Source organism: Thalassophryne amazonica, chromosome 17 (genome assembly GCF_902500255.1).
Source record: "Thalassophryne amazonica chromosome 17, fThaAma1.1, whole genome shotgun sequence".
NCBI classification, from domain to species: domain Eukaryota; kingdom Metazoa; phylum Chordata; class Actinopteri; order Batrachoidiformes; family Batrachoididae; genus Thalassophryne; species Thalassophryne amazonica.
Window position 1 is genome coordinate 1,566,865 of NC_047119.1, and position 26,033 is coordinate 1,592,897.

Sequence of the window (26,033 nt, forward strand, 5' to 3'; positions counted from 1 at the left end):
CTAAAACTGTATGTACTGCTGCTGTTCTGGGTCACGTCTCCCAGGAAACAGACTTTAATGTCACTGGGACTGACAAAGGCTAAACAAAGTAAAAACACACTCATCAAGTGCCATAATCTACTTTTTGTAACTTGACAAACATTTTCTGGAATGTTGTTTTGTAAAAACAGTTGCGTATAGCACTATCACGGGAGTCAAAGGGCTTTACAGGCTCACATAAGCATCTTTAACAGTGTTGTTGACTATGGAAAGTAGGTCCACCTTATCTTTGGAGAACATAGTCTTTGGGTGCTCGTCTTGTGTTCTTGACCGCCATGTCAGATTGGCCAAGGCTGTGAGACACATCTCCTTCAGGTCTGAAACACAAACGGTCACATCAGTTTGTGAAGGGTTGCTAAAAAGTAACAAAACAGATGAAACAAAGTGCAGTGAAAACTGAAATTTAATATGTAATTTTAGCATTGAATAAAAATTATTGTATCGTTACTACAGGTGAAGAGTTTTAATGCTCATTCTTCACCGGGGTTTACTTCAACTATCTGCGAGTCCAAAGACAAAACGTTATAGAAATTTTGATTGTAAAGTCCAGACACATGATGACCACATCATCATGACCACAGACTGCTACATGAATAAAATTAAGTGACATATAAGTATTTGACAGAATATAAAAATGTGTGGCACAGCTGAGGGAGAACACCTACTGGCTTGTTTCCTGAGGAAGTATGTGTTGCCACTGTGATGGCAGACATTGCAGTGAAACACATAATTGGTCATAAAGGGAAGGCAGGTCCTGCAGGGTAAGAGTCAGCAGTTATAATCAGACACTTTAATCATAGCAAAAGACTTTTTTTTTTTTTTTTTTTAAGTCATAGCTGACATTAACATTGGCTTTGTTATGGATTAAATTTTTGGGGGAAGGGGCTTTAGATAAGATAAGATGCCTTTTATTGTCATTGAATAAAATTCAACAAATTTAAATTGCAGCTTCACCTTGTCTAACATAAAACCTCATACAACAATTTAAGACAAAAGACAAAAATACACATTCAACTACATACACAGAGAATACAGTAGGCAAAGAAATGCAGCAGGAAATATCAAAAAGTGCTGTACGCATAGCAGCTCTATAGATAAAATGCTGTGTGCATGACAGTTCTACAACCCCTGGCAAAAATGATGGAATCACCGGCCTCGGAGGATGTTCATTCAGTTGTTTAATTTTGTAGAAAAAAAGCAGATCACAGACATGACACAAAACTAAAGTCATTTCAAATGGCAACTTTCTGGCTTTAAGAAACACTATAAGAAATCAGGAAAAAAATTGTGGCAGTCAGTAAGGTTACTTTTTTAGACCAAGCAGAGGAAAAAAAATGGAATCACTCAATTCTGAGGAAAAAATTATGGAATCATGAAAAACAAAAGAACGCTCCAACACATCACTAGTATTTTGTTGCACCACCTCTGGCTTCAGTTCTGACAGCATCTTTAGGCAGTCATCTTTATAAATCTCATTGAACGGCACCAAACAAAAGTTCCAGCATCATCACCTTGCCCAATGCAGATTCGAGATTCATCACTGAATATGACTTTCATCCAGTCATCCACAGTCCACGATTGCTTTTCCTTAGCCCATTGTAACCTTGTTTTTTTCTGTTTAGGTGTTAATGATGGCTTTCGTTTAGCTTTTCTGTATGTAAATCCCATTTCCTTTAGGCGTTTCTTACAGTTCGGTCACAGACGTTGACTCCAGTTTCCTCCCATTCGTTCCTCATTTGTTTTGTTGTGCATTTTCGATTTTTGAGACATATTGCTTTAAGTTTTCTGTCTTGATGCTTTGATGTCTTCCTTGGTCTACCAGTATGTTTGCCTTTAACAACCTTCCCATGTTTTTTGTATTTGGTCCAGAGTTTAGACACAGCTGACTGTGAACAACCAACATCTTTTGCAACATTGCGTGATGATTTACCCTCTTTTAAGAGTTTGATAATCCTCTCCTTTGTTTCAATTGACATCTCTCGTGTTGGAGCCATGATTCATGTCAGTCCACTTGGTGCAACAGCTCTCCAAGGTGTGATCACTCCTTTTTAGATGCAGACTAACGAGCAGATCTGATTTGATGCAGGTGTTAGTTTTGGGGATGAAAATTTACAGGGTGATTCCATAATTTTTCCTCAGAATTGAGTGATTCCATATTTTTTTCCCTCTGCTTGGTCTAAAAAAGTAACCGTTACTGACTGCCACAATTTTTTTCCTGATTTCTTAGTGTTTCTTAAAGCCAGAAAGTTGCCATTTGAAATGACTTTAGTTTTGTGTCATGTCTGTGATCTGATTTTTTCTACAAAATTAAACAACTGAATGAACATCCTCAGAGGAAGGCGATTCCATAATTTTTGCCAGGGGTTGTATAAACAAAGTGCAATGTGCCAGGAGTTGCAGACCCTGTAAATAAAAAACAGTCCAGATATACTGAATGCATAATTACAGTCCCTAAAAAAGGTGTGCTGTGTGTGCATAGTGTCTATGTGTCGATAACTACAGACTGATGGGGTGTATATGAAAAAACTACAAGGGAGGGAGGCAAGGGCTAATAGTTCTGACAGCCCGAGGAAAAAAAAAACTGTCTCAGTCTATTTGTAGTAACCCTTATGTTTCTATACCGCTTGCCTGATGGAAGTGGTACAAAACAGTCTGTGGGCCCGGGTGACGGGGGTCCCACAGCGATAGATTTGGCCCTTTTCCTTGACATGCCCTCATAAATGGAGTCCAAGTCTGGGAGGGGGCAGCCAACAATGCCCTGTGCTGTCCGCACCACCTGTGCCAGACTCTTCTTCTCCTGGCCGTACAGCTGCCGTACCACACAGTCACACGAAGGCAGAGAATGCTCTCTATTGTGACCCTGTAAACGTTTGCCAGCAGTCAGGAGGATAGTCCAGCGCGTTTCAGTTTTCCTGAGACGATGAGCCTTTGTTGCACCCTCTTCACCAGGATGGGAGGAGGTTCTAGACCATGACAGATCATATGTAATATGGAGGGCCCAGAATTTGATGTTATCCACACACTCCACCACTTCTCCGCCTATGAGGAGGGGGACATGGTCCGTTTTCTTGGCCCTCCTAAAATCACAATACCTCCTTGGTCTTTCCTTGTGTTCAGTGTCAGATTGTGAACTGAACACCACTGAAAAAGCCGCTGGACCTCTCTCTGTAGTGGGTCTCATTATTACCTGAAATGAGACCCACTACTGTGGTGTCATCTGCAAACTTCACAGCTGTGTTGTGGGGTGGATGGCAGTACAATCGTGTGTGCAATGAGTGAAGAGGGCTGGGCTACGCACACAGCCTTGCGGAGTGCCTGTGTTAAGGACCAGAGAAGATGATGTCACCTATTCTCACCACCTGAGACCTATTGGTAAGAAAGTCTCTGATCCAAGAGCACAGCAGCGCAGGCAAACCCAACTGGTGTAGACCACCAAACATATTTCACTGGCCCGCATAGAAAATAAATGTCTAAATTTTACAATACCACAGTGGCCTGCAATGGTTAAAAAACTAACAACAACAAAAAACACCATGTTGTCAAATGAGGGATTGAGTAGCAATTTCTATGTACATCTGAGTCATGATGTCAACTGGTGGTTGGAGAAGCTGTCACATCTCCAAGACGCTTCTAAATTTTGTGACGGTTTTGTTACTTGGGCAAAAAACAAACCTTAAGGTCTACCCCTGGTTAACTGATGTCAGCGTTATGTACAGTTCATCTGGAAAGTATTCACAGTGCTTCACATTTTCCACATTTTGTTATGTTACAGCCTTATTCCAAAAATGGATGAAATTCATTTTTTTCCCCTCAAAATTCTACACACATACCCCATAATGACAATGTGAAAAAAGTTAGATTTTTTGCAAATTTATTAAACATAAGTCTGCAAAATCAGAGTTTATTTATATAGCCCTTTCCACAGCACAGAGGGTGACAAAGGTGCTTCACATAAAACAAAACAAAAAAAACAAATAACTTAAGACAATAAGCAAATTTAAATAGACACATAACTAAAAATATACATTCAAAATATTGCAGATAAGAACGGAATAAAATGTCAGAGCGCTGCAGCTTGTGCAAATGCCATTTGAAAAAGGAAGGTTTTTAAATTTATCTTAAAAAGACCCAGGTCGTGGTGGTGCAGATCTTGGGGGCGGCGGCTTGTTCCACAGTCTGGGTGCAGCCACAGAGAAAAACTGGTCTCCCCCAGTGCCAGTATCTGGACCATCAGAACCTCTAGTGCCACTAGTTAGAAGATCTCAAAACTCTGGTTTGCTCCCAATGTGTCAGCAGCTCGGCTAAGTATGGTGGCCCAAACCACTCAGAGCTTAAATAACAAAATGTGGAAAAAGTGAACCGCTGTGAATACTTTCTGGATTCATGGAACAAACTTACAACAGTGTCGATGCCAAACATGTTTGCAGTGAACCATTTCATACACAGGGCACACTGGAGCTCCACCTCTCCCAGCTGCCTCCCATTTTCCTCATCACCCGATCCCATCTGAACATCAGTAGACTCCGATCCTTCACCAGCTGCTTCCTGGGACAAAGAAAAATTGTGTGTGTGTGTGTGAGGATTGCATCTGAATAGGAACCTGAACTATTTCAGCTAACTGACATTCTTGGAATGAGATCAACAGCATGTGTCATTAAATTAAGCAAAAATTCACAATAATAATAATAATTAGGAAGCATGTCTAGGTCCACAGTTGTGAATTGTAAGTCCAACGCTAATCACCACAGTATATTTATATGCGCAGTATTTGGCTGGTACAGGTGAGCGCTCTTCCAGCATGTCAGTGACAGCTCAGGGAGATCTACCATCCAAAGTATGGGACGCCCCGAGCTGATACTCAGTATTGGTATCGGATGCAGTACAGCTATTTGCGAGAATCTGTGGTATCGGATTTGGGCTAATTCATGATACTTTTCAGCATCATCACGTAAACCGTCGTCACGTGGATGCCGTAAACTGAGATGCAGCACAAAAAACATTGCGCCTACAAGAGAGATTTGGACTCCACCACCTAACCGCTGTAAAGCCCGCTGTTTTCGATCCAGGAAAACCTCTGTGTGAAGTGTCTGTGAACCACTGCTCTGTTGCTGCAGATGCTGAGTGTGGGGGGTGGGGATGTTCTGAGCTGAGGTGCGTCTCTCATTGTCATGTGAGACATGCGATGCAGCCGGCACAGAGACACTGACAAACAGCAGCATGTTTTCAGCGTCACTGTGCCGTCAGCTGCCTGTGCTCTCTAATCGGCCTGAGCACTCTGAACAGCGTCCCAAAAAAACGCCATTAAAATATATTATTAAATAATCCAGTTATCCAATAATTCTGCGTCCACAGCTGCTGTACTTCAGAAAGCTATGATTATTATAGTTTGAAAGGCTTCATGTTCCAAAAAGTCCCATAGATTGGTTGGAGGAAAAACAGTCCTGAGCAAGGGAGGTGCGAGGGAGAGAGTGGAGGGGAAAGAGGAGGAGGAGGAGGGGGGGAGCGTCACTCATTTTCACATGAAAAGAGCAACTGTACAAACTGTTTGCCGTTTTCAAATGATCTCACAATCATTTGTAGAAAGTTTTATTTATTTATTCAGATTTCATTTTTAAAAGAGCAGGCTTGACAGGTAGCTCTTGTTCAAGCATTGTTTTTTATATTTAGATTTAATTTATTCTGTTAAAGAAAAGTTATGCAATCCCATTTAAAAATGTTACAAAAGCAAAACTGTCAATCTGACAGAAAAACTAGCCACTGTGTGTAAATTTACATTCACAGCCAGTGTTAATTGTAAGACACAGGCCTCTTCCTCACTGGATTAAATGTACTGTGTCATTTTTAAGTTGAGAGCAAACGCTATATCCATGACGAAATATTGTGTTAACCTTTTCAGCATTATAACCTTTTCAAGATAATCTATTTTATTAACAGACGGAAACATGCAGAAAAGTTTGACATTAAATATTACAACTGTAAAGAATAAATGTAAATTAGCTTTGTGCAGGGGGTTGTGGCCAAGTGGTTAATGCACTTGGTTCAGTTCAGAAGACTCCAGGTTCAAATCCAACCCCTGCCACATTTCTCCATGTAATGTGGAGTTGCGTCAGGAAGGGCATCCAGTGTAAAATCTGTGCCAATTCAACATGCAGATCCACCGTGGATTTGCTGTGGCGACCCGGAGTGCAAACAAGGGAGCAGCCGAAGGGACTTACTTACTCATAATTAGCTTTGCATGCTAACAATGCTAAAAGTTACCAAACTGAATAAAAGGATTTGTGTTCATTATTTTCAAAACGTAACATGTTTAGAAGTATGTACACCATACCGGCTCCAATGATCTTGGTATTGTATGGAATGAATGAAGTTGAATAGAGTGTGTGCTTCTGCCATAATGTGTTTAAGGGTTTCATCATGATGCCAAATGAATGAAAATGTGTATGCCTATGCTTTGATGGGTGTTCAATTGATTTATGATAGTTTTCAAATGATACAATAGTATACAGTTTGATTAATGATTGAAATATGTGCTTATGATGAATTGTATTTAAACACGTGGAACTGCTGACAGGTGTGTTGACTCTCAAATCAGTAAAAGTGTTTTGGTCTAAGGTTTTCATAAAATAACACATGTTTAGAACCGGCTGTAACATGTGGTTTAAACATGTCAGGCATTGACCATTGTTGAATAAAGTCATGATTAATGCCTGACATGATCTTCCATGATATGTACTGCAAATAAATATTGTTGTTGCCTCTGTTTATAATCAAATGGTTATATGGTTTATTACATTCATGTTTGAACTATGCTGAAGAGTGACTCCTTAACACTGATCTACATTAATTAGAGTTACACATTGTCGCAAAGACAATGTGAAGGCGTATGTACCGGTGAACCTCTGCGCCCAGGGTGATTATCAGATCAGTTTCCATCACAACGTTGAACGATTAAGGATTAACAACAAGGTTCCATTTCTATCATGGAGTACATTTTTGCACTCAGACGAAGGACATGTGAGACTGGATACCCTCCCAAACAGATTTCTGGACCTGAAAGGATAAAAACTGAGTTTGAAAAGAAGAGCGTTCAATTTGCTACTCTCTTCAGCTTGTTGTTACAGCTCTGTATGAGAGGAAAGATCCACGAGTTCAGTTCACAGCGACGTTACTGTATTCCTCCAGACATTCTCAAGGTTGGCTCAGATAAGAAATAATCCAGCCATTGTTTTCCCTCTGGAAGCAAAACTCTTTCACACCATCAAAGTATGAGCTCACTCACATTTTACAGAATACAGCAGCAGCAATTAACTTTGAACAGTACAATCATTCAACTGCACATTATTGATCGGCATACTTTAAACATGAATGTAATAAACCATATAAGCCATTTGATTATAAACAGAGGCAACAACATTATTATTTGCAGTACACATCTTGAACTCATGACCTTTGAACACATCATGTCAGCATTAGTCATGACTATTTCAAATGGTCAATGTCTAACATGTTTAAACCAACATGTACACCCTACTTTTAAGCATGTTATTTTATGAAAACCTTAAACCAAACACTTTTACTGATTTAAGAGTCAATACACCTGTCCAGCAGTTAAACATGTTCAATACAATTCATCGTAAGCACATGTTTCAAATCATTAATCAAACCGTATAATATTGTATCAACTGAACACCATCAAGCATAGGCATACACATTCCATTCATTTGACATCATGATAAAACTCTTAAACACATTATGGCAGAAGTACACACTATTAACTTCATTCATGCAATACAATACCTAGTTCATTGGAACCAGCATGGTGTACATACTTCTAAACATTTGTTACTTTTTTAAAATAATGAATACAAACCCTTTTACTCAGTTTGGTAACTTTTAGCATTGCTAGCATGCAAACCTAATCATGAGTAAAATAGCATATATTTTCATTTATGCTTTACACAACGCAAGTCATTTTTTTGTCAATTATTCTTCACTCACTCACTCATCTCAATTGCTTAGTCCAAGGGTTGCGGGGGGCTGGAGCCTATCCCAGCAGTCATAGAGCGTGAAGCAGGGCACACCCAGGACAGGACAGCAGTCTGTCACAGCGCACAAAGACAAAAACACATTCACACCCACTCGCACACCTACGGACAGTGTAAAGATTCCAATCCACCTAATCTGCAACGTCTTTGGATGTGGGAGGAAACCGGAGCACCCGAAGGAAACCCACACAAACATGGGGAGAACATGCAAACTCCATACAGAAAGGCCACAGGCGGAAATTGAACCCATGACCTTCTTGCTGTGAGGAACAGTGCTAACCACTAATCCACCGTGCTGCCTGTCAGTTATTCTTGTTTTCAATAAACCTAAAACCACTCAAAATTGGTAAAATAGGACTTGCCAATAACATTTTGGAGGTACAGTAGTGTTCAGAATAATAGTAGTGCTATGTGACTAAAAAGATTAATCCAGGTTTTGAGTATATTTTCTTATTGTTTACATGGGAAACAAGGTACCAGTAGATTCTCACAAATCCAACAAGACCAAGCATTCATGATATGCACACTCTTAAAGCTATGAAATTGGGCTATTAGTAAAAAAAAGTAGAAAAGCGGGTGTTCACAATAATAGTAGCTCTGCTGTTGACGCTACAAACTCAAAACTATTAATGTTCAACTGCTTTTTTAGCAATCCTGTGAATCACTAAACTAGTATTTAGTTGTATAACCACAGTTTTTCATGATTTCTTCACATCTGCGAGGCATTAATTTTGTTGGTTTGGAACCAAGATTTTTGCTGGTTTACTAGTGTGCTTGGGGTCATTGTCTTGTTGAAACACCCATTTCAAGGGCATGTCCTCTTCAGCAATAAGGCAACATGACCATCTTCAAGTATTCTGACATATCCAAACTGATCCATGATACCTGGTAGGTGATATATAGGCCCAACACCATAGTAGGAGAAACATTGCCCATATCATGATGCTTGCACCCACCATGCTTCACTGTCTTCACTGTAAACTGTGGCTTGAATTCCGAGTTTAGGGGTCGTCTCACAAACTGCCTGCGGTCCTTGGACCCAAAAAGAACAATTTTACTCTCATCAGTCCACAAAATATTCCTCCATTCTCTTTAGGCCAGTGATGTGTTCTTTGGCAAACTGTAATCTCTTCTGCACATGTCTTTTATTTAACAGAGGGACTTTGCGGGGATTCTTGCAAATAAATTAGCTTCACACAGGCATCTTCTAACTGTCACAGCACTTACAGGTAACTCCAGACTGTCTTTAATCATCCTGGAGCTGATCAATGGGTGAGCCTTTGCCATTCTGGTATTCTTCTATCCATTTTGATGGTTGTTTTCCGCTTTCTTCCATGCGTCTCTGTTTTATTGTCCATTTTAAAGCATTGGAGATCATTGTAGATTGAACAGCCTATAATTTTTTGCACCTGCGTATAAGTTTTCCCCTCTCCAATCAACTTTTTAATCAAACTACGCTGTTCTCTGAACAATGTCTTGAATGTCCCATTTTTCCTCAGGCTTTCAAGAGTAAAGCATGTTCAACAGGTGCTGCTTCATCCTTAAATAGGGGACACCTGATTCACACCTGTTTGTTCCACAAAAACTGACGAACTCACTGACTGAATGCCACACTACTATTATTGTGAACACCCCCTTTTCTACTTTTTTTTTACTAATAGCCCAATTTCATAGCCTTAAGAGTGTGTATATCATGAATGCTTGGTCTTGTTAGATTTGTGAGAATCTACTGAATCTACTGGTACCCTTGTTTCCCATGTAACAATAAGAAATATACTCAAAACCTGGATTAATCTTTTTAGTCACATAGCACTACTATTATACTGAACACTACTGTATAAAACCCTATATCTCATCAAAAAGTGCCACAATGAATAACACATCAGCCAGGGAAAGACAATTTACCCAGAGTGACTTCAAATATGAGTTTAAGTACTTTTTGGGGCTGGGGGGCTGGGGGGGTTCTTGTTGCATTTTGGAAATGAAATGCCTCTGCCCTGAAAACTGTTCATGTATTCAGAGTGGTGTGCCATCGAGTGTTCAAGAGAAGACACTTCGGTCACTGACCCAACAACAAGTGTACTAAAACATCAAATCTAGGCTTGCATCTTAGATGTACCTTCTGGCAAACAATAAATGTTCTCAAAATTGAAAATAATTTCTTCCAAGTCTTGAACTTGTGCAGGCCTTGATGTACTTGATACAACCAAAATAACTCAAGCTGTTTGTTACAAAAGGCAAGCAGTATTGTTGGTCATGTTCAAGCAAAATAAAAACTGAAGGAATAATGGTAAATGGACTGCATTTATATCGCGCTTTTCCATCTGCATCAGATGCTCAAAGAGCTTTACAATAATGCCTCACATTCACACTGATGTCAGGGTGCTGCCATACAAGGTGCTCACTACACACCGGGAGCAATTGGGGATTAAAGACCTTGCCCAAGGGCCTTAGTGATTTTCCAGTCAGACGGGGATTTGAACTGAGGATCTTCTGGTCTCAAGCCCAATGCTTAACCACTGGACCATCACCTCCCCCAATAATGGTTGCGTTTTTTTAATGCTTTCAAAATAAGTATCGGAAGCTAAAAAATCTGGATGCAGACATCCCTAATCTAAAGCAGGGGTCTGCAACCCACGGCTCTTTAACCCCTCCGCAGTGGCTCCCTGTACCTTAAAGACTCCGTGTCCGTGAATGTTTCTTTTCATCCTGTGTAGCAGCATCTTTTAATTTGAAAATCTCAGAAGATTTCAGACTGAGTGATGCTGTGATTCAACTCCAGTACCTTTGCAGTCAACCAATCACATGCACTGTCTTCACAAAGGTGAGAACTTGTTTTGGACTCAGACACTACATTCTGCTGAGTGAGGGTGAGAACATCAGTACACGTGAGACAGCAAGTGTGGAGCAGAGAGGGAGGATTTAAGCCTCAATGTGTTGCAACATGAAATTCAGTAAGGTATATCTTATATATTATATTCCAATTCTAAGGTGGAACTATGCTAGTAAGCAAAGGTATATCCAAATATCTAAAAAGGAAGAGTAAAATAGGAGAGTAGAAAAGAGTAGAGTAGAGCCACTTAGGTGCCTGGTCTTGAGAACCAGGGATGGTAAGTTAAAAATATTTATTTTTATTTTTATTTTTAAATCCCATGGGAACTCTCCCTACCCAAAAAAAAAAAAAAAAAAAAAAAAAACCGTGGAGCCACTTTCAGTACTGGTGCAATACTGAATTTATGAGATGCTCATGTCAGTTCATGCATTATGCATCATCACAGACAAAAGAAATCATCAAAATCCCTTAAAAAATGAGAATATATATGAATGTACTAAATAAAAATCACGCACACATGAAAAAACCTGATGTGGAGAAATGTTGCAGTGATATTCAGAAGCAGAAATCACATTAAGCAGGTGAGAACTCTAAACTTTAATAGGCTGTCATTTTCCAAAGGTATTAGACATTAGATCTTGAGCTAACGTCGTCTTATGTTCAAGCACAAAAGGTGACAAAAAGGAGAAGGGAAAAAAAAAAAAACAAAAAACAGGATGACTATCACACTAAAATGAACTGTAGTCAGAACAAAACAAGGCTGACTGATTTTTATGTTGTCTTTCCAAGTTATTAGGCTGCAGCTATATGTTTTATTTATTTCAAAGTGAGTTACCTCTCATTTTATTCTTATTTCCTTTTTTTTTTTTTTTCAAAAATAAAAAAATATGGGGAGACAAATAAGCCTGCATGATCTTGTTCAGTTTTCCTGTGTATTGTTTCCTTCTTGAAAAGAGTTTGGTGTTAATATTTGTTCTACAAAGTTTTCAAAAACAATAAAATGTTAACATCTTCTTTATAGCAGTTCTGTAATATTATGCACAACCAGGTCCATACCTAAAGTAACAGCAACAATAGTAATTGCAATTCAATTTATTTCATTTATATAGCACCAAATCACAACAAAATTGTGTCAAGGCGCGTCACACAAGTAAGGTCTAACCTTACTAACCCCAGATGATAACAATAATGGATTGTAAACATTGTGGAACCCTGGACAACTTGACTGTTTTTAATATTAAAAAAAAAAAAAAAAAAAAAAAAAAAAACAGAAAATGTGCTATTTAAACTCAAAGTCAAAACAAATGTCTAAAATATCGCTCACACTTCAAGGTGCGTTCACCTGGACAGGACACCAGTCTGTCACAGGGTCACATACAAACACACACCTGCGGAGAGTTTAAAGTTTCCAGTCCACCTAACCTGCATGTCTTTGGTTGTGGGAGAAGGCGGAGCATCTGGAGGGAACCCACACAAACACGGGGAGAACATGCCAACTGCACACAGAAAGGCCACAGGTGGGAATCGATCCCATAACCTTCTCACTGTGAGGCAACAGTGCTAACCACTAATCCACCGTGCTGCCCTCGTCACAATATAATTTAAGCGATCACACCTTGGAGAGCTGTTGCACCAAGTGGACTGACATGAATCATGGCTCCAACACAAGAGATGTCAATTGAAACAAAGGAGAGGATTATCAAACTCTAAAAGAGGGTAAATCATCATGCAATGTTGCAAAAGATGTTGGTTGTTCACAGTCAGCTGTGTCTAAACTCTGGACCAAATACAAACAACATGGGAAGGTTGTTAAAGGCAAACATACTGGTAGACCAAGGAAGACAAAGCGTCAAGACAGAAAACTTAAAGCAATATGTCTCAAAAATCGAAAATGCACAACAAAAATGAGGAACGAATGGGAGGAAACTGGAGTCAATGTCTGTGACCCGAACTGTAAGAAACCGCCTAAAGGAAATGGGATTTACATACAGAAAAGCTAAACGAAAGCCATCATTAACACCTAAACAGAAAAAAAATAAGGTGACAATGGGCTAAGGAAAAGCAATCGTGGACTGTGGATGACTGGATGAAAGTTATATTCAGTGATGAATCTCGAATCTGCATTGGGCAAGGTGATGATGCTGGAACTTTTGTTTGGTGCCGTTCTAATGAGATTTATAAAGATGACTGCCTGAAGAGAACATGTAAATTTCCACAGTCATTGATAATATGGGGCTTGCATGTCAGGTAAAGGCACTGGGGAGATGGCTGTCATTACATCATCAATAAATGCACAAGTTTACGTTGATATTTTGGACACTTTTCTTATCCCATCAATTGAAAGGATGTTTGGGGATGATGAAATCATTTTTCAAGATGATAATGCATCTTGCCATAGAGCAAAAAGTGTGAAAACATTCCTTGCAAAAAGACACATAAGGTCAATGTCATGGCCTGCAAATAGTCCGGATCTTAATCCAATTGAAAATCTTTGGTGGAAGTTGAAGAAAATGGTCCATGACAAGGCTCCAACCTGCAAAGCTGATCTGGCAACAGCAATCAGAGAAAGTTGGAGCCAGATTGATGAAGAGTACTGTTTGTCACTCATTAAGTCCATGCCTCAGAGACTGCAAGCTGTTATAAAAGCCAGAGGTGGTGCAACAAAATACTAGTGATGTGCTGGAGTGTTCTTTTGTTTTTCATGATTCCATAATTTTTTCCTCAGAATTGAGTGAGTCCATATTTTTTTCCCTCTGCTTGGTCTAAAAAAGTAACCGTTACTGACTGCCACAATTATTTTTCCTGATTTCTTAAAGCCAGAAAGTTGCCATTTGAAATGACTTTAGTTTTGTATCATGTCTGTGATCTGCTTTTTTTTTTCTACAAAATTAAACAACTGAATGAACATCCTCCGAGGTCAGTGATTCCATCATTTTTGCCAGGGGTTGTATATAAAACAGAACCATTAAGGCACATGAGTATTTTTAATTTAATTTAGATCCTTCGGCTTCTCCGTTTTACATTTGGGGTCACCACATAAGGTCCCAGATGGATCTGCATGTTTATTTTATGCCAGATGCCCTTCCTGTCACAACTCCACATTACATGGAGAATGGGCTGGGGTGGCTTGGAACCCGGAACCTTCTGCTCTAGAAATAAGTGCACTAACCGGTCGGCCATGTTGAAAAAAATCTGCAAAGCCTGAATCTTGTCATTTAATTTGTTGACAGAAAAACAGTAAATACTATACAGTGGGGTAAAAAAGTATGCAGTCAGTCCCTGATTGTTCAAGTTCTCCTACTTAGAAAGATGAGAGGTCTGTAATTTTCATCCAAGCTACACTTCAACTATGAGAGACAAAATGAGGAAAAAAAAAAAAAAAAAAAGGGGGAAATCACATTGTAGGATTTTTAAAGAATTTATTTGTAAATTTATGGTGGAAAATAAGTATTTGGTCAATAATAAAAGTTCAACTCAATACTTTGTACCATAATCTTTGTTGTCAATGACAGAGGTCCAACGTTTCCTGTAAGTCTTCACCATGTTTGCACACACTGTAGCTGGTATTTTGGTCCATTCCTCCATGCAGATCTCCTCTAGAGCAGTGATGTTTTGGGCCTGTCGCTGGGCAACACGGACTTTCAACTCCCTCCACAAATTTTCTATGGGGTTGAGGTCTGGAGACTGGCTTGGCCACTCCAGGACCTTGAAATGCTTTTTACGGAGCCACTCTGTTGCCTGAGCGGTGTGTTTCATGCTGGAAGACCCAGCCACGTTGTATCTTCAATGCTCTCACTGACGGAAGGAGGTTTTGGCTTAAAATCTCATGATACATGGCCCTGTTCATTCTTCCCTTAACACGGATCAGTCGTCCTGTCCCCTTTGCAGAAAAACAGCCCCAAAGCATGATGTTTCCACCCTCATGCTTCACAGTCGATACGGTGTTCTTGGGATGCCACTCAGCATTCTTCTTCCTCCAAACATGACGAGTTGAGTTTTTGCCAAAATGTTCTATTTTGGCTTCATCTGACCACATGATAGTCTCCCAGTCTTCATCTTCTGGATCATCCATATGCTCTCTGGCAAACTTCAGACGGGCCTGGACACGTACTGTCTTAAGCAGGGGGACATGGCTGGCACTGCAGGATTTGAGTCCCTCTCTGTGTAGTGTGTAGCCTTTGTTACTTTGGTCCCAGCTCTCTGCAGGTCATTCATCAGGTCCCTCCGTGTAGTTCTGGGATTTTTGTTCACCGTTCTCATGATCATTTTGAACCCACAGGATGACATCTTGTGTGGAGCCCCAGATCGAGGGAGATTATCAATGGTCTTGTATGTCTTCCATTTTCTTACAATTGCTCCCACAGATGATTTATTCACACCAACCTGCTTGACTATTGTAGATTCACTCTTCCCAGCCTGGTGCAGGTCTACAATGTTCTTCCTGGTGTCCTTCAACAGCTCTTTGGTCTTGGCCATTGTTGAGTTTGGAGTCTGACTGTTTGAGGCTGTGGACAGGTGTCTTTTATACAGATAACGAGTTCAAAGAGGTGCCATTAATACAGGTAACAGGTGGAGGACACAAGAGCTTCTTAAAGAAGTTGCAGGTCTGTGAGAGCTAGAAATCTTGCTTGTTTGTGGGTGACCAAATACTTATTTTCCACCATAATTTACAAATTATCATTAAAAGTCCTACAATGTGATTTCCTGGATTTTTTTTTCTCATTTTGTCTCTCATAATTGAAGTGTACCTATGATGAAAATTACAGACCTCTCATCTTTCTAAGTAGGAGAACTTGCACAGTCAGGGACTGACTACATACTTCTTGGCCCCACTGTATATCTTAACACCTTCAGGCTTGTCATAAGCATCTTGGTTGCTTCCCTCACTAGTCTCCACTTTGCACAGCTACACAGCATTTAGAGAACTCCCTACTCCAGACAGATTTCATATACAATAGTGATACTTCTAGGGGAGGTGATGGTGGTTAGTGTTGGGCTTGAGACCAGAGGATCCTCAGTTCAAATCCCAGCCTGACTAGAAAATCACTAAGAGTCCTTGGGCAAGGTCCTTAATCCCCGAGTTGTTCCCAGTGTGTAGTGAGCACCTTGTATGACAACACTGATATTGGGATGAATGTGAGGCATAATTGTAAAGCTCTTTGAGCATCTGATGCAGATGGAAAAGCTCTATGTAAATGCCGTCCAGTTACTTCTTGTTTACAAACACTGACGTCACATGCATGCGCACTGATGTGGTTGGCAAGAACGCATGTAAATTAATACCACAAAAGAGAGGATATGGCATCTTCGGGTTCAGGAAAAGATTCAGCCATCTCTAAATACATTTCAAACTTAGATAAAACCGCAAAAGCAAGATATTTCTCTAAACTAACCTACAATGAAGCCAACCATGCTAGTCAACAAACCTACATGACATCAATCAATCAATCAATCAATTTTTTTTATATAGCGCCAAATCACAACAAACAGTTGCCCCAAGGCGCTTTATATTGTAAGGCAAGGCCATACAATAATTATGTAAAACCCCAACGGTCAAAAACGACCCCCTGTGAGCAAGCAAGGAAAAACTCCCTTTTAACAGGAAGAAACCTCCAGCAGAACCAGGCTCAGGGAGGGGCAGTCTTCTGCTGGGACTGGTTGGGGCTGAGGGAGAGAACCAGGAAAAAGACATGCTGTGGAGGGGAGCAGAGATCGATCACTAATGATTAAATGCAGAGTGGTGCATACAGAGCAAAAAGAGAAAGAAACAGTGCATCATGGGAACCCCCCAGCAGTCTACGTCTATAGCAGCATAACTAAGGGATGGTTCAGGGTCACCTGATCCAGCCCTAACTATAAGCTTTAGCAAAAAGGAAAGTTTTAAGCCTAATCTTAAAAGTAGAGAGGGTGTCTGTCTCCCTGATCTGAATTGGGAGCTGGTTCCACAGGAGAGGAGCCTGAAAGCTGAAGGCTCTGCCTCCCATTCTACTCTTACAAACCCTAGGAACTACAAGTAAGCCTGCAGTCTGAGAGCGAAGCGCTCTATTGGGGTGATATGGTACTACGAGGTCCCTAAGATAAGATGGGACCTGATTATTCAAAACCTTACAAGTAAGAAGAAGAATTTTAAATTCTATTCTAGAATTAACAGGAAGCCAATGAAGAGAGGCCAATATGGGTGAGATATGCTCTCTCCTTCTAGTCCCCGTCAGTACTCTAGCTGCATTTTGAATTAACTGAAGGCTTTTTAGGGAACTTTTAGGACAACCTGATAATAATGAATTACAATAGTCCAGCCTAGAGGAAATAAATGCATGAATTAGTTTTTCAGCATCACTCAGACAAGACCTTTCTGATTTTAGAGATATTGCGTAAATGCAAAAAAGCAGTCCTACATATTTGTTTAATATGCGCTTTGAATGACATATCCTGATAAAAAATGACTCCAAGATTTCTCACAGTATTACTAGAGGTCAGGGTAATGCCATCCACAGTAAGGATCTGGTTAGACACCATGTTTCTAAGATTTGTGGGGCCAAGTACAATAACTTCAGTTTTATCTGAGTTTAAAAGCAGGAAATTAGAGGTCATCCATGTCTTTATGTCTGTAGACAATCCTGCAGTTTAGCTAATTGGTGTGTGTCCTCTGGCTTCATGGATAGATAAAGCTGGGTATCATCTGCGTAACAATGAAAATTTAAGCAATACCGTCTAATAATACTGCCTAAGGGAAGCATGTATAAAGTGAATAAAATTGGTCCTAGCACAGAACCTTGTGGAACTCCATAATTAACTTTAGTCTGTGAAGAAGATTCCCCATTTACATGAACAAACTGTAATCTATTAGACAAATATGATTCAAACCACCGCAGCGCAGTGCCTTTAATACCTATGGCATGCTCTAATCTCTGTAATAAAAGTTTATGGTCAACAGTATCAAAAGCAGCACTGAGGTCTAACAGAACAAGCACAGAGATGAGTCCACTGTCCGAGGCCATAAGAAGATCATTGTAACCTTCACTAATGCTGTTTCTGTACTATGATGAATTCTAAAACCTGACTGAAACTCTTCAAATAGACCATTCCTCTGCAGATGATCAGTTAGCTGTTTTACAACTACCCTTTCAAGAATTTTTGAGAGAAAAGGAAGGTTGGAGATTGGCCTATAATTAGCTAAGATAGCTGGGTCAAGTGATGGCTTTTTAAGTAATGGTTTAATTACTGCCACCTTAAAAGCCTGTGGTACATAGCCAACTAACAAAGATAGATTGATCATATTTAAGATCGAAGCATTAAATAATGGTAGGGCTTCCTTGAGCAGCCTGGTAGGAATGGGGTCTAATAAACATGTTGATGGTTTGGATGAAGTAACTAATGAAAATAACTCAGACAGAACAATCGGAGAGAAAGAGTCTAACCAAATACCGGCATCACTGAAAGCAGCCAAAGATAACGATACGTCTTTGGGATGGTTATGAGTAATCTTTTCTCTAATAGTTAAAATTTTGTTAGCAAAGAAAGTCATGAAGTCATTACTAGTTAAAGTTAATGGAATACTCGGCTCAATAGAGCTCTGACTCTTTGTCAGCCTGGCTACAGTGCTGAAAAGAAACCTGGGGTTGTTCTTATTTTCTTCAATTAGTGATGAGTAGAAAGATGTCCTAGCTTTACGGAGGGCTTTTTTATAGAGCAACAGACTCTTTTTCCAGGCTAAGTGAAGATCTTCTAAATTAGTGAGACGCCATTTCCTCTCCAACTTACGGGTTATCTGCTTTAAGCTACGAGTTTGTGAGTTATACCACGGAGTCAGGCACTTCTGATTTAAAGCTCTCTTTTTTTAGAGGAGCTACAGCATCCAAAGTTGTCTTCAATGAGGATGTAAAACTATTGACGAGATACTCTATCTTACTTACAGAGTTTAGGTAGCTACTCTGCACTGTGTTGGTATATGGCATTAGAGAACATAAAGAAGGAATCATATCCTTAAACCTAGTTACAGCGCTTTCTGAAAGACTTCTAGTGTAATGAAACTTATTCCCCACTGCTGGGTAGTCCATCAGAGTAAATGTAAATGTTATTAAGAAATGATCAGACAGAAGGGAGTTTTCAGGGAATACTGTTAAGTCTTCTATTTCCATACCATAAGTCAGAACAAGATCTAAGATATGATTAAAGTGGTGGGGTGGACTCATTTACTTTTTGAGCAAAGCCAATAGAGTCTAATAATAGATTAAATGCAGTGTTGAGGCTGTCATTCTCAGCATCTGTGTGGATGTTAAAATCGCCCACTATAATTATCTTATCTGAGCTAAGCACTAAGTCAGACAAAAGGTCTGAAAATTCACAGAGAAACTCACAGTAACGACCAGGTGGACGATAGATAATAACAAATAAAACTGGTTTTTGGGACTTCCAATTTGGATGGACAAGACTAAGAGTCAAGCTTTCAAATGAATTAAAGCTCTGTCTGGGTTTTTGATTAATTAATAAGCTGGAATGGAAGATTGCTGCTAATCCTCCTCCTCGGCCCGTGCTACGAGCATTCTGACAGTTAGTGTGACTCGGGGGTGTTGACTCATTTAAACTAACATATTCATCCTGCTGTAACCAGGTTTCTGTAAGGCAGAATAAATCAATATGTTGATCAATTATTATTATCATTTACCAACAGGGACTTAGAAGAGAGAGACCTAATGTTTAATAGACCACATTTAACTGTTTTAGTCTGTGGTGCAGTTGAAGGTGCTATATTATTTTTTCTTTTTGAATTTTTATGCTTAAATAGATTTTTGCTGGTTATTGGTGGTCTGGGAGCAGGCACCGTCTCTACGGGGATGGGGTAATGAGGGGATGGCAGGGGGAGAGAAGCTGCAGAGAGGTGTGTAAGACTACAACTCTGCTTCCTGGTCCCAACCCTGGATAGTCACGGTTTGGAGGATTTAAGAAAATTGGCCAGATTTCTAGAAATGAGAGCTGCTCCATCCAAAGTGGGATGGATGCCGTCTCTCCTAACAAGACCAGGTTTTCCCCAGAAGCTTTGCCAATTATCTATGAAGCCCACCTCATTTTTTGGACACCACTCAGACAGCCAGCAATTCAAGGAGAACATGCGGCTAAACATGTCACTCCTGGTCCGATTGGGGAGGGGCCCAGAGAAAACTACAGAGTCCGACATTGTTTTTGCAAAGTTACACACCGATTTAATGTTAATTTTAGTGACCTCCGATTGGCGTAACCGGGTGTCATTACTGCCGACGTGAATTACAATCTTACCAAATTTATGCTTAGCCTTAGCCAGCAGTTTCAAATTTCCTTCAATGTCGCCTGCTCTGGCCCCCGGAAGACAATTGACTATGGTTGCTGGTGTCGCTAACTTCACATTTCTCAAAACAGAGTCACCAATAACCAGAGTTTGATCCTCGGCGGGTGTGTCGTCGAGTGGGGAAAAACGGTTAGAGATGTGAACGGGTTGGCGGTGTACACGGGGCTTCTGTTTAGGGCTACACTTCCTCCTCACAGTCACCCAGTCAGCCTGCTTTCCCGGCTGCTCGGGATCTGCCAGGGGGTAACTAACGGCGGCTAAGCTACCTTGGTCCGCACCGACTACAGGGGCGCCTGGCTAGCTGTAGAATTTTCCACGGTGCGGAGCCGAGTCTCCAATTCGCCCAGCCTGGCCTCCAAAGCTATGAATAAGCTACACTTATTACAAGTACCGTTACTGCTAAAGGAGGCCGAGGAATAACTAAACATTTCACACCCAGAGCAGAAAAGTGCGGGAGAGACAGGAGAAGCCGCCATGCTAAATCGGCTAAGACGTAGTAGCTACGCTAAGCTAGCGGATTCCTAAAAACACGCAAAGTGAATAATGTGTAAATAATTTAGAGGTGATTCAGCAGAAGGAGTGCTTTAGTTAAGGCACGTAAAGATTACACTGGGAAACAAATCGTAATCTAGATAACTAGATCAATCTAACTGCGCAGATTAAACAGCTAACAGATACAGCAAAACACCGCTGTGCTCCGGAACAGGAAGTGATACAATACCGCAGTGAGAGCCAACCACCAGTAGAGGCCCGGCGCGCTCCCAGCACCGATCGACATGCTCAGACCCCGCTGAAACAACCAGATAATTTCCAACGTGAAGGCTTTGTTGATCCGGGACATCGTCTGACTTTCACAAAAAGGCAGAAGTCGTGGACATCAGCACTTTTTCGGCACATTCCACTGTTACAGGAGTTTTTTTTCATGGAAAGAAAAGCGGAGGGACGCGCCACGGAGCCGTTCATTACGCGGGACAAAACCACCTCGGTGTTGGTCTCACAGGACGGCTTTCAATCAATCAATCAATCAATTTTTTTTTATATAGCGCCAAATCACAACAAACAGTTGCCCCAAGGCGCTTTATATTGTAAGGCAAGGCCATACAATAATTATGTAAAACCCCAACGGTCAAAACGACCCCCTGTGAGCAAGCACTTGGCTACAGTGGGAAGGAAAAACTCCCTTTTAACAGGAAGAAACCTCCAGCAGAACCAGGCTCAGGGAGGGGCAGTCTTCTGCTGGGACTGGTTGGGGCTGAGGGAGAGAACCAGGAAAAAGACATGCTGTGGAGGGGAGCAGAGATCGATCACTAATGATTAAATGCAGAGTGGTGCATACAGAGCAAAAAGAAAAAGAAACAGTGCATCATGGGAACCCCCCAGCAGTCTACGTCTATAGCAGCATAACTAAGGGATGGTTCAGGGTCACCTGATCCAGCCCTAACTATAAGCTTTAGCAAAAAGGAAAGTTTTAAGCCTAATCTTAAAAGTAGAGAGGGTGTCTGTCTCCCTGATCTGAATTGGGAGCTGGTTCCACAGGAGAGGAGCCTGAAAGCTGAAGGCTCTGCCTCCCATTCTACTCTTACAAACCCTAGGAACTACAAGTAAGCCTGCAGTCTGAGAGCGAAGCGCTCTATTGGGGTAATATCAGATGGATTCCGGTTGCTTTTCAGTCGTGTGATTATCTGAGAAATTGAGCATGAGCTGGACATGCCCCAACATGTCCTGGAAGGCTTCATCACGGCGTTGCTTTGCGCCATGCGGCTCCACCGCGACGTGCGGAACTCCTCCGCACATCTGTCTTAATGTGCTGAAAAAGTGCTGATGTCCACGTCTTTTCAAAAAGTGCTCATGTCCACGTCTTTTCACAATTCCTGTGCTAGTCAGATGACATACCGGATCAAGACAGCGTCCAGTTTAGAAATGAACGGCACATTCCAAAGTTACAGGAGTTTTGTCATGGAAAGAGGAGCGGCCGCATGGCGCAAAGCAACGCCGTGATGAAACCTTCCAGGACATGTTGGGGCATGTCCAGCTCATGCACAATCACACGACTGAAAAGCAATCGGAATCCATCTGAAAGCCATCTCAAAGCCGTCCTGAGACCAACACCGAGGCTGAAAATAGATGTAGATGGCAAATTAGATCCATTTCAGTTTGCTTACAGACAAGGGCGATGCACAGATGATGCGATTTCCACCATCATGCATCTTGTTTTAAAACATCTTGATGACAAGTCATCATATGCCCGATTACTTTTTATTGACTTCAGCTCCGCCTTTAATACGCTTCAGCCATACTTACTAATTCAGAAACGTAAAGCATTGGATGTCAACCCGTCACTTATACGGTGGTTTCACTCTTTTTTGACAAACAGAACACAGCAGGTTAAGGTAAATTCTAGCCTGTCCCAAATCAAAGACATCAGTACTGGAGCACCACAGGGATGTGTGAGCTCACCTGTCCTTTTTACTTTATATACTAATGAGTGTTCAGCCAAGCACCCTGGGAACTATATTTTTAAATATTCAGACGACTCAGCACTTCTGTGCTTACTTCAACAGAATGATGATTTCAATATCTATCATTCAGAGGTGAGGCAGTTTGTTGAGTGGTGTGATTCCAGTTACCTTACTTTAAATGTTAAAAAGACAGAGGAAGTCATTTTTGACCCAAAGTTAGTTGGCAATCACAACCCTGTAATTATACACCAGCAACCAATCACACAGGTGCAATCGTACAAATATCTTGGTGTCTGTATAGACAGTTCCCTTACATGGAACACTCATGTTGACTGGTTATGTTCCCGCTTGAATCAACAACTCTATTTTCTACGGCGTTTGCGTTTTCATGGAGTCGACCAAAAAATTATGTTACTGTTTTATCAGGCAGTTCTTGAAAGCATTCTAAGATATGACATAACCACTTGGTTTGGGAACCTTCCTGTGTCCCTAAGATCAAAATTAAACTACCTTGTTCTCACAGCAATGAAAATCATTGGTTTGAAACAGTATAACAATCCTCAGTCAATTTTTGATCAGTGCGTGATGAAGCAAGCGGACAGAATTCTTTCTGACTCCTCCCATGTTCTGCACACGCAATATGAGTTGCTACCATCGGGCCGGCGTTTCAGAGTCCCCCATTGCAGACTGAATAGATATAGGAACTCTTTTGTTCCTATATCAATCATAGCCCTTAACAAATATCATAATAAACACTGCTAACAATCAGGCGCATTAGGAGGTTTTAGTACTTTATGTTTTTTTATTTATTTTTATTCTTTATTTATGTATTTATTTATTTATTGTTATGAACTGTTTATGTCTTGTTCTGTATCTTTGTATGGGTCATGATTTTTGAGAAGTCCAAGACAAATTTCCCCATGGGGACATTAAAAGTATCTATCTATCTATCTATGCTGATCATTTTATTTCAACTTCATTGTAAAGGTGTCACTGTCCAACTACCTACTGACCTGACTGTGTGTCCTGAAGTGTCAAGGAGTAGTCAGCATTTTGAATACAACAAAAACAACAACAATAATAATAATAATAATAATGATGATTATGATGTTACCATTGGCTCTTTTCCATTTGAAGACTGAGTGTCGATGTTGGTGGCTAAGTCTCCAAATGCAGCATCACTGAAAATAACAAAATAAATAAGTCAACAGAACTACAACCCCAATTCCAATGAAGCTGGGACGTTGTAATGAATGTAAATAAAAACAGAATACAATGATTTTCAAATCCTCTTCAACTTATATTCAATTGAATACACCACAAAGACAAGATATTTAATGTTCAAACTGATAAACTTTATTGTTTTTGAGCAAATATTTACTCATTTTGAAATGGATGCCTGCAACATATTTCAAAAAAGCTGGGACAGTGGTATGTTTACCACTGTGTTACATCACCTTTCCTTCTAACAACACTCAATAAGCGTTTGGGAACTGAGGACACTAATTGTTGAAGCTTTGTAGGTGGAATTCTTTCCCATTCTTGCTTGATGTATGACTTCAGTTGTTCAACAGTCCGGGGTCTCCGTTGTCGTATTTTGTGCTTCATAATGCGCCACACATTTTCAGTGGGTGACAGGTCTGGACTGCAGGCAGGCCAGTCTAGTACTTTTACTATGAAGCCACGCTGTTGTAACACGTGCAGAATGTGGCTTGGCATTGTCTTGCTGAAATAAGCAGGGACGTCCCTGAAAAAGACGTTGCTTGGATGGCAGCATGTGTTGCTCCAAAACCTGGATGTACCTTTCAGCATTGATGGTGCCATCACAGATGTCTAAGTTGTCCATGCCATGGGCACTAACACACCCCCATACCATCACAGATGTGTAAGTTGTCCATGCCATGGGCACTAACACACCCCCATACCATCACAGATGCTAGCTTTTGAACTTTGCGCTGGTAACAATCTGGATGGTCTTTTTCCTCTTTTGTCCAGAGGACACGACGTCCATGATTTCCAAAAACAATTTGAAATGTGGACTCACACCGCAGCACACTTTTCCACTTTGTGTCTGTCCATTTCAAATGAGATCAGGCCCAGAGAAGGCGACGGTGTTTCTGGATGTTGTTGATGTTTGGCTTTCACTTTGCATGGTAGAGTTTTAACTTGCACTTGTAGATGCAGTGATGAACTGTGTTAACTGACAATGGTTTTCTGAAGTGTTCCTGAGCCCACACGGTAAGATCCTTTACACAATGTCAGTTTTTAATGCAGTGCCGCCTGAGGGATCGAAGGTCACAGTCATTCAGTGTTGGTTTTCGGCCTTGTCACTTGTGTGCAGAAAGTTCTCCAGATTCTCTGAATCTTCTGATTATATTGGACTGTAGATGGAAACCCTAAATTCCTTGCAAAGGAACATTGAGAAACATTGTTCTTAAACTGTTGGACTATTTTTTCATGCAGTTTTTCACAAAGTGGTGATCCTCATCCCATCTTTGCTTTTGTACAGCTGAGACTTTTGGGGATGATCCTTTTATACCCAATCATGACACTCACCTGTTTCTTTGAGCATTCATCAACTTTCTCAGTCTTTTGTTGCCCCGTCCCAACTTTTTTGAAACGTGTTGTAGGCATCCATTTCAAAATGAGCAGATATTTGCACAAAAACAATTAAGTTTATCAGTTTGAACATTAAATATCTTGTATTTGTGGTGTATTCAATTGAATGTAGGTTGAAGAGGATTTGAAAATCATTGTATTCTGTTTTTATTTACATTTTACCCAACGTCCTAACTTCAATGGAATTAGAGCTGTATAAGTTAACTGACTGAATTTCTATAGTACAATAATGCACAAAATACATAGGTATATTTGCCCATTCAAATACACAGCACAAGAAAGCGATAAACGCTTCTTTCCATTGTGGTCCGACAGTGGAATAAAGAGGCACACCGAGCTAACGTGTCTAACCGACACACACACACACACATACATACATACACACATACATACATACATACATACATACATACATACACATATATATATATATATATATATATATATATATATATACTCGCGAAACTGATCTGTGTTCTGTATTTACAAAGAGCGACTAGCACTAACGTTAGCTAACTACTCTGTGACGGGGACAGGAGCGCGTCTGACCTTCATATCTGCACAAACACACAAACTAAAAGCTGGTAACCTTGAAAAGATTAAAAGGTGAGTTTTGTGAAGGTAACGAACACGAACCCGTCTGCACCGTCCGACTCCAGCGCTCCAGCCGAACCCGCCTCTCCTTCCGACGCCATGATGCTTTAAATCAATGAAAA

At 40.5% G+C, this 26,033-nt stretch overlaps 1 protein-coding gene and 1 long non-coding RNA gene across 2 annotated transcripts; one reads left to right on the forward strand and one right to left on the reverse strand.

The window, feature by feature from the left end:
• Positions 1-219: 219 nt before the first annotated feature.
• On the reverse strand, positions 220-26,033 carry LOC117529061 (set1/Ash2 histone methyltransferase complex subunit ASH2-like). Its single transcript, XM_034191762.1, has 5 exons — positions 25,954-26,033; positions 23,813-23,879; positions 4,441-4,584; positions 705-793; positions 220-356 (listed from the first exon to the last, which is right to left on the reverse strand). Exons 1-5 carry the CDS (start codon positions 26,010-26,012, stop codon positions 263-265), a joined length of 453 nt encoding a protein of 150 aa, XP_034047653.1. The 5' UTR covers positions 26,013-26,033; the 3' UTR covers positions 220-262.
• On the forward strand, positions 3,199-10,799 carry LOC117529067. The gene is made up of 3 exons (XR_004565929.1): positions 3,199-3,209; positions 8,138-8,140; positions 10,705-10,799. It is a non-coding gene; the product is annotated as an uncharacterized LOC117529067 (long non-coding RNA).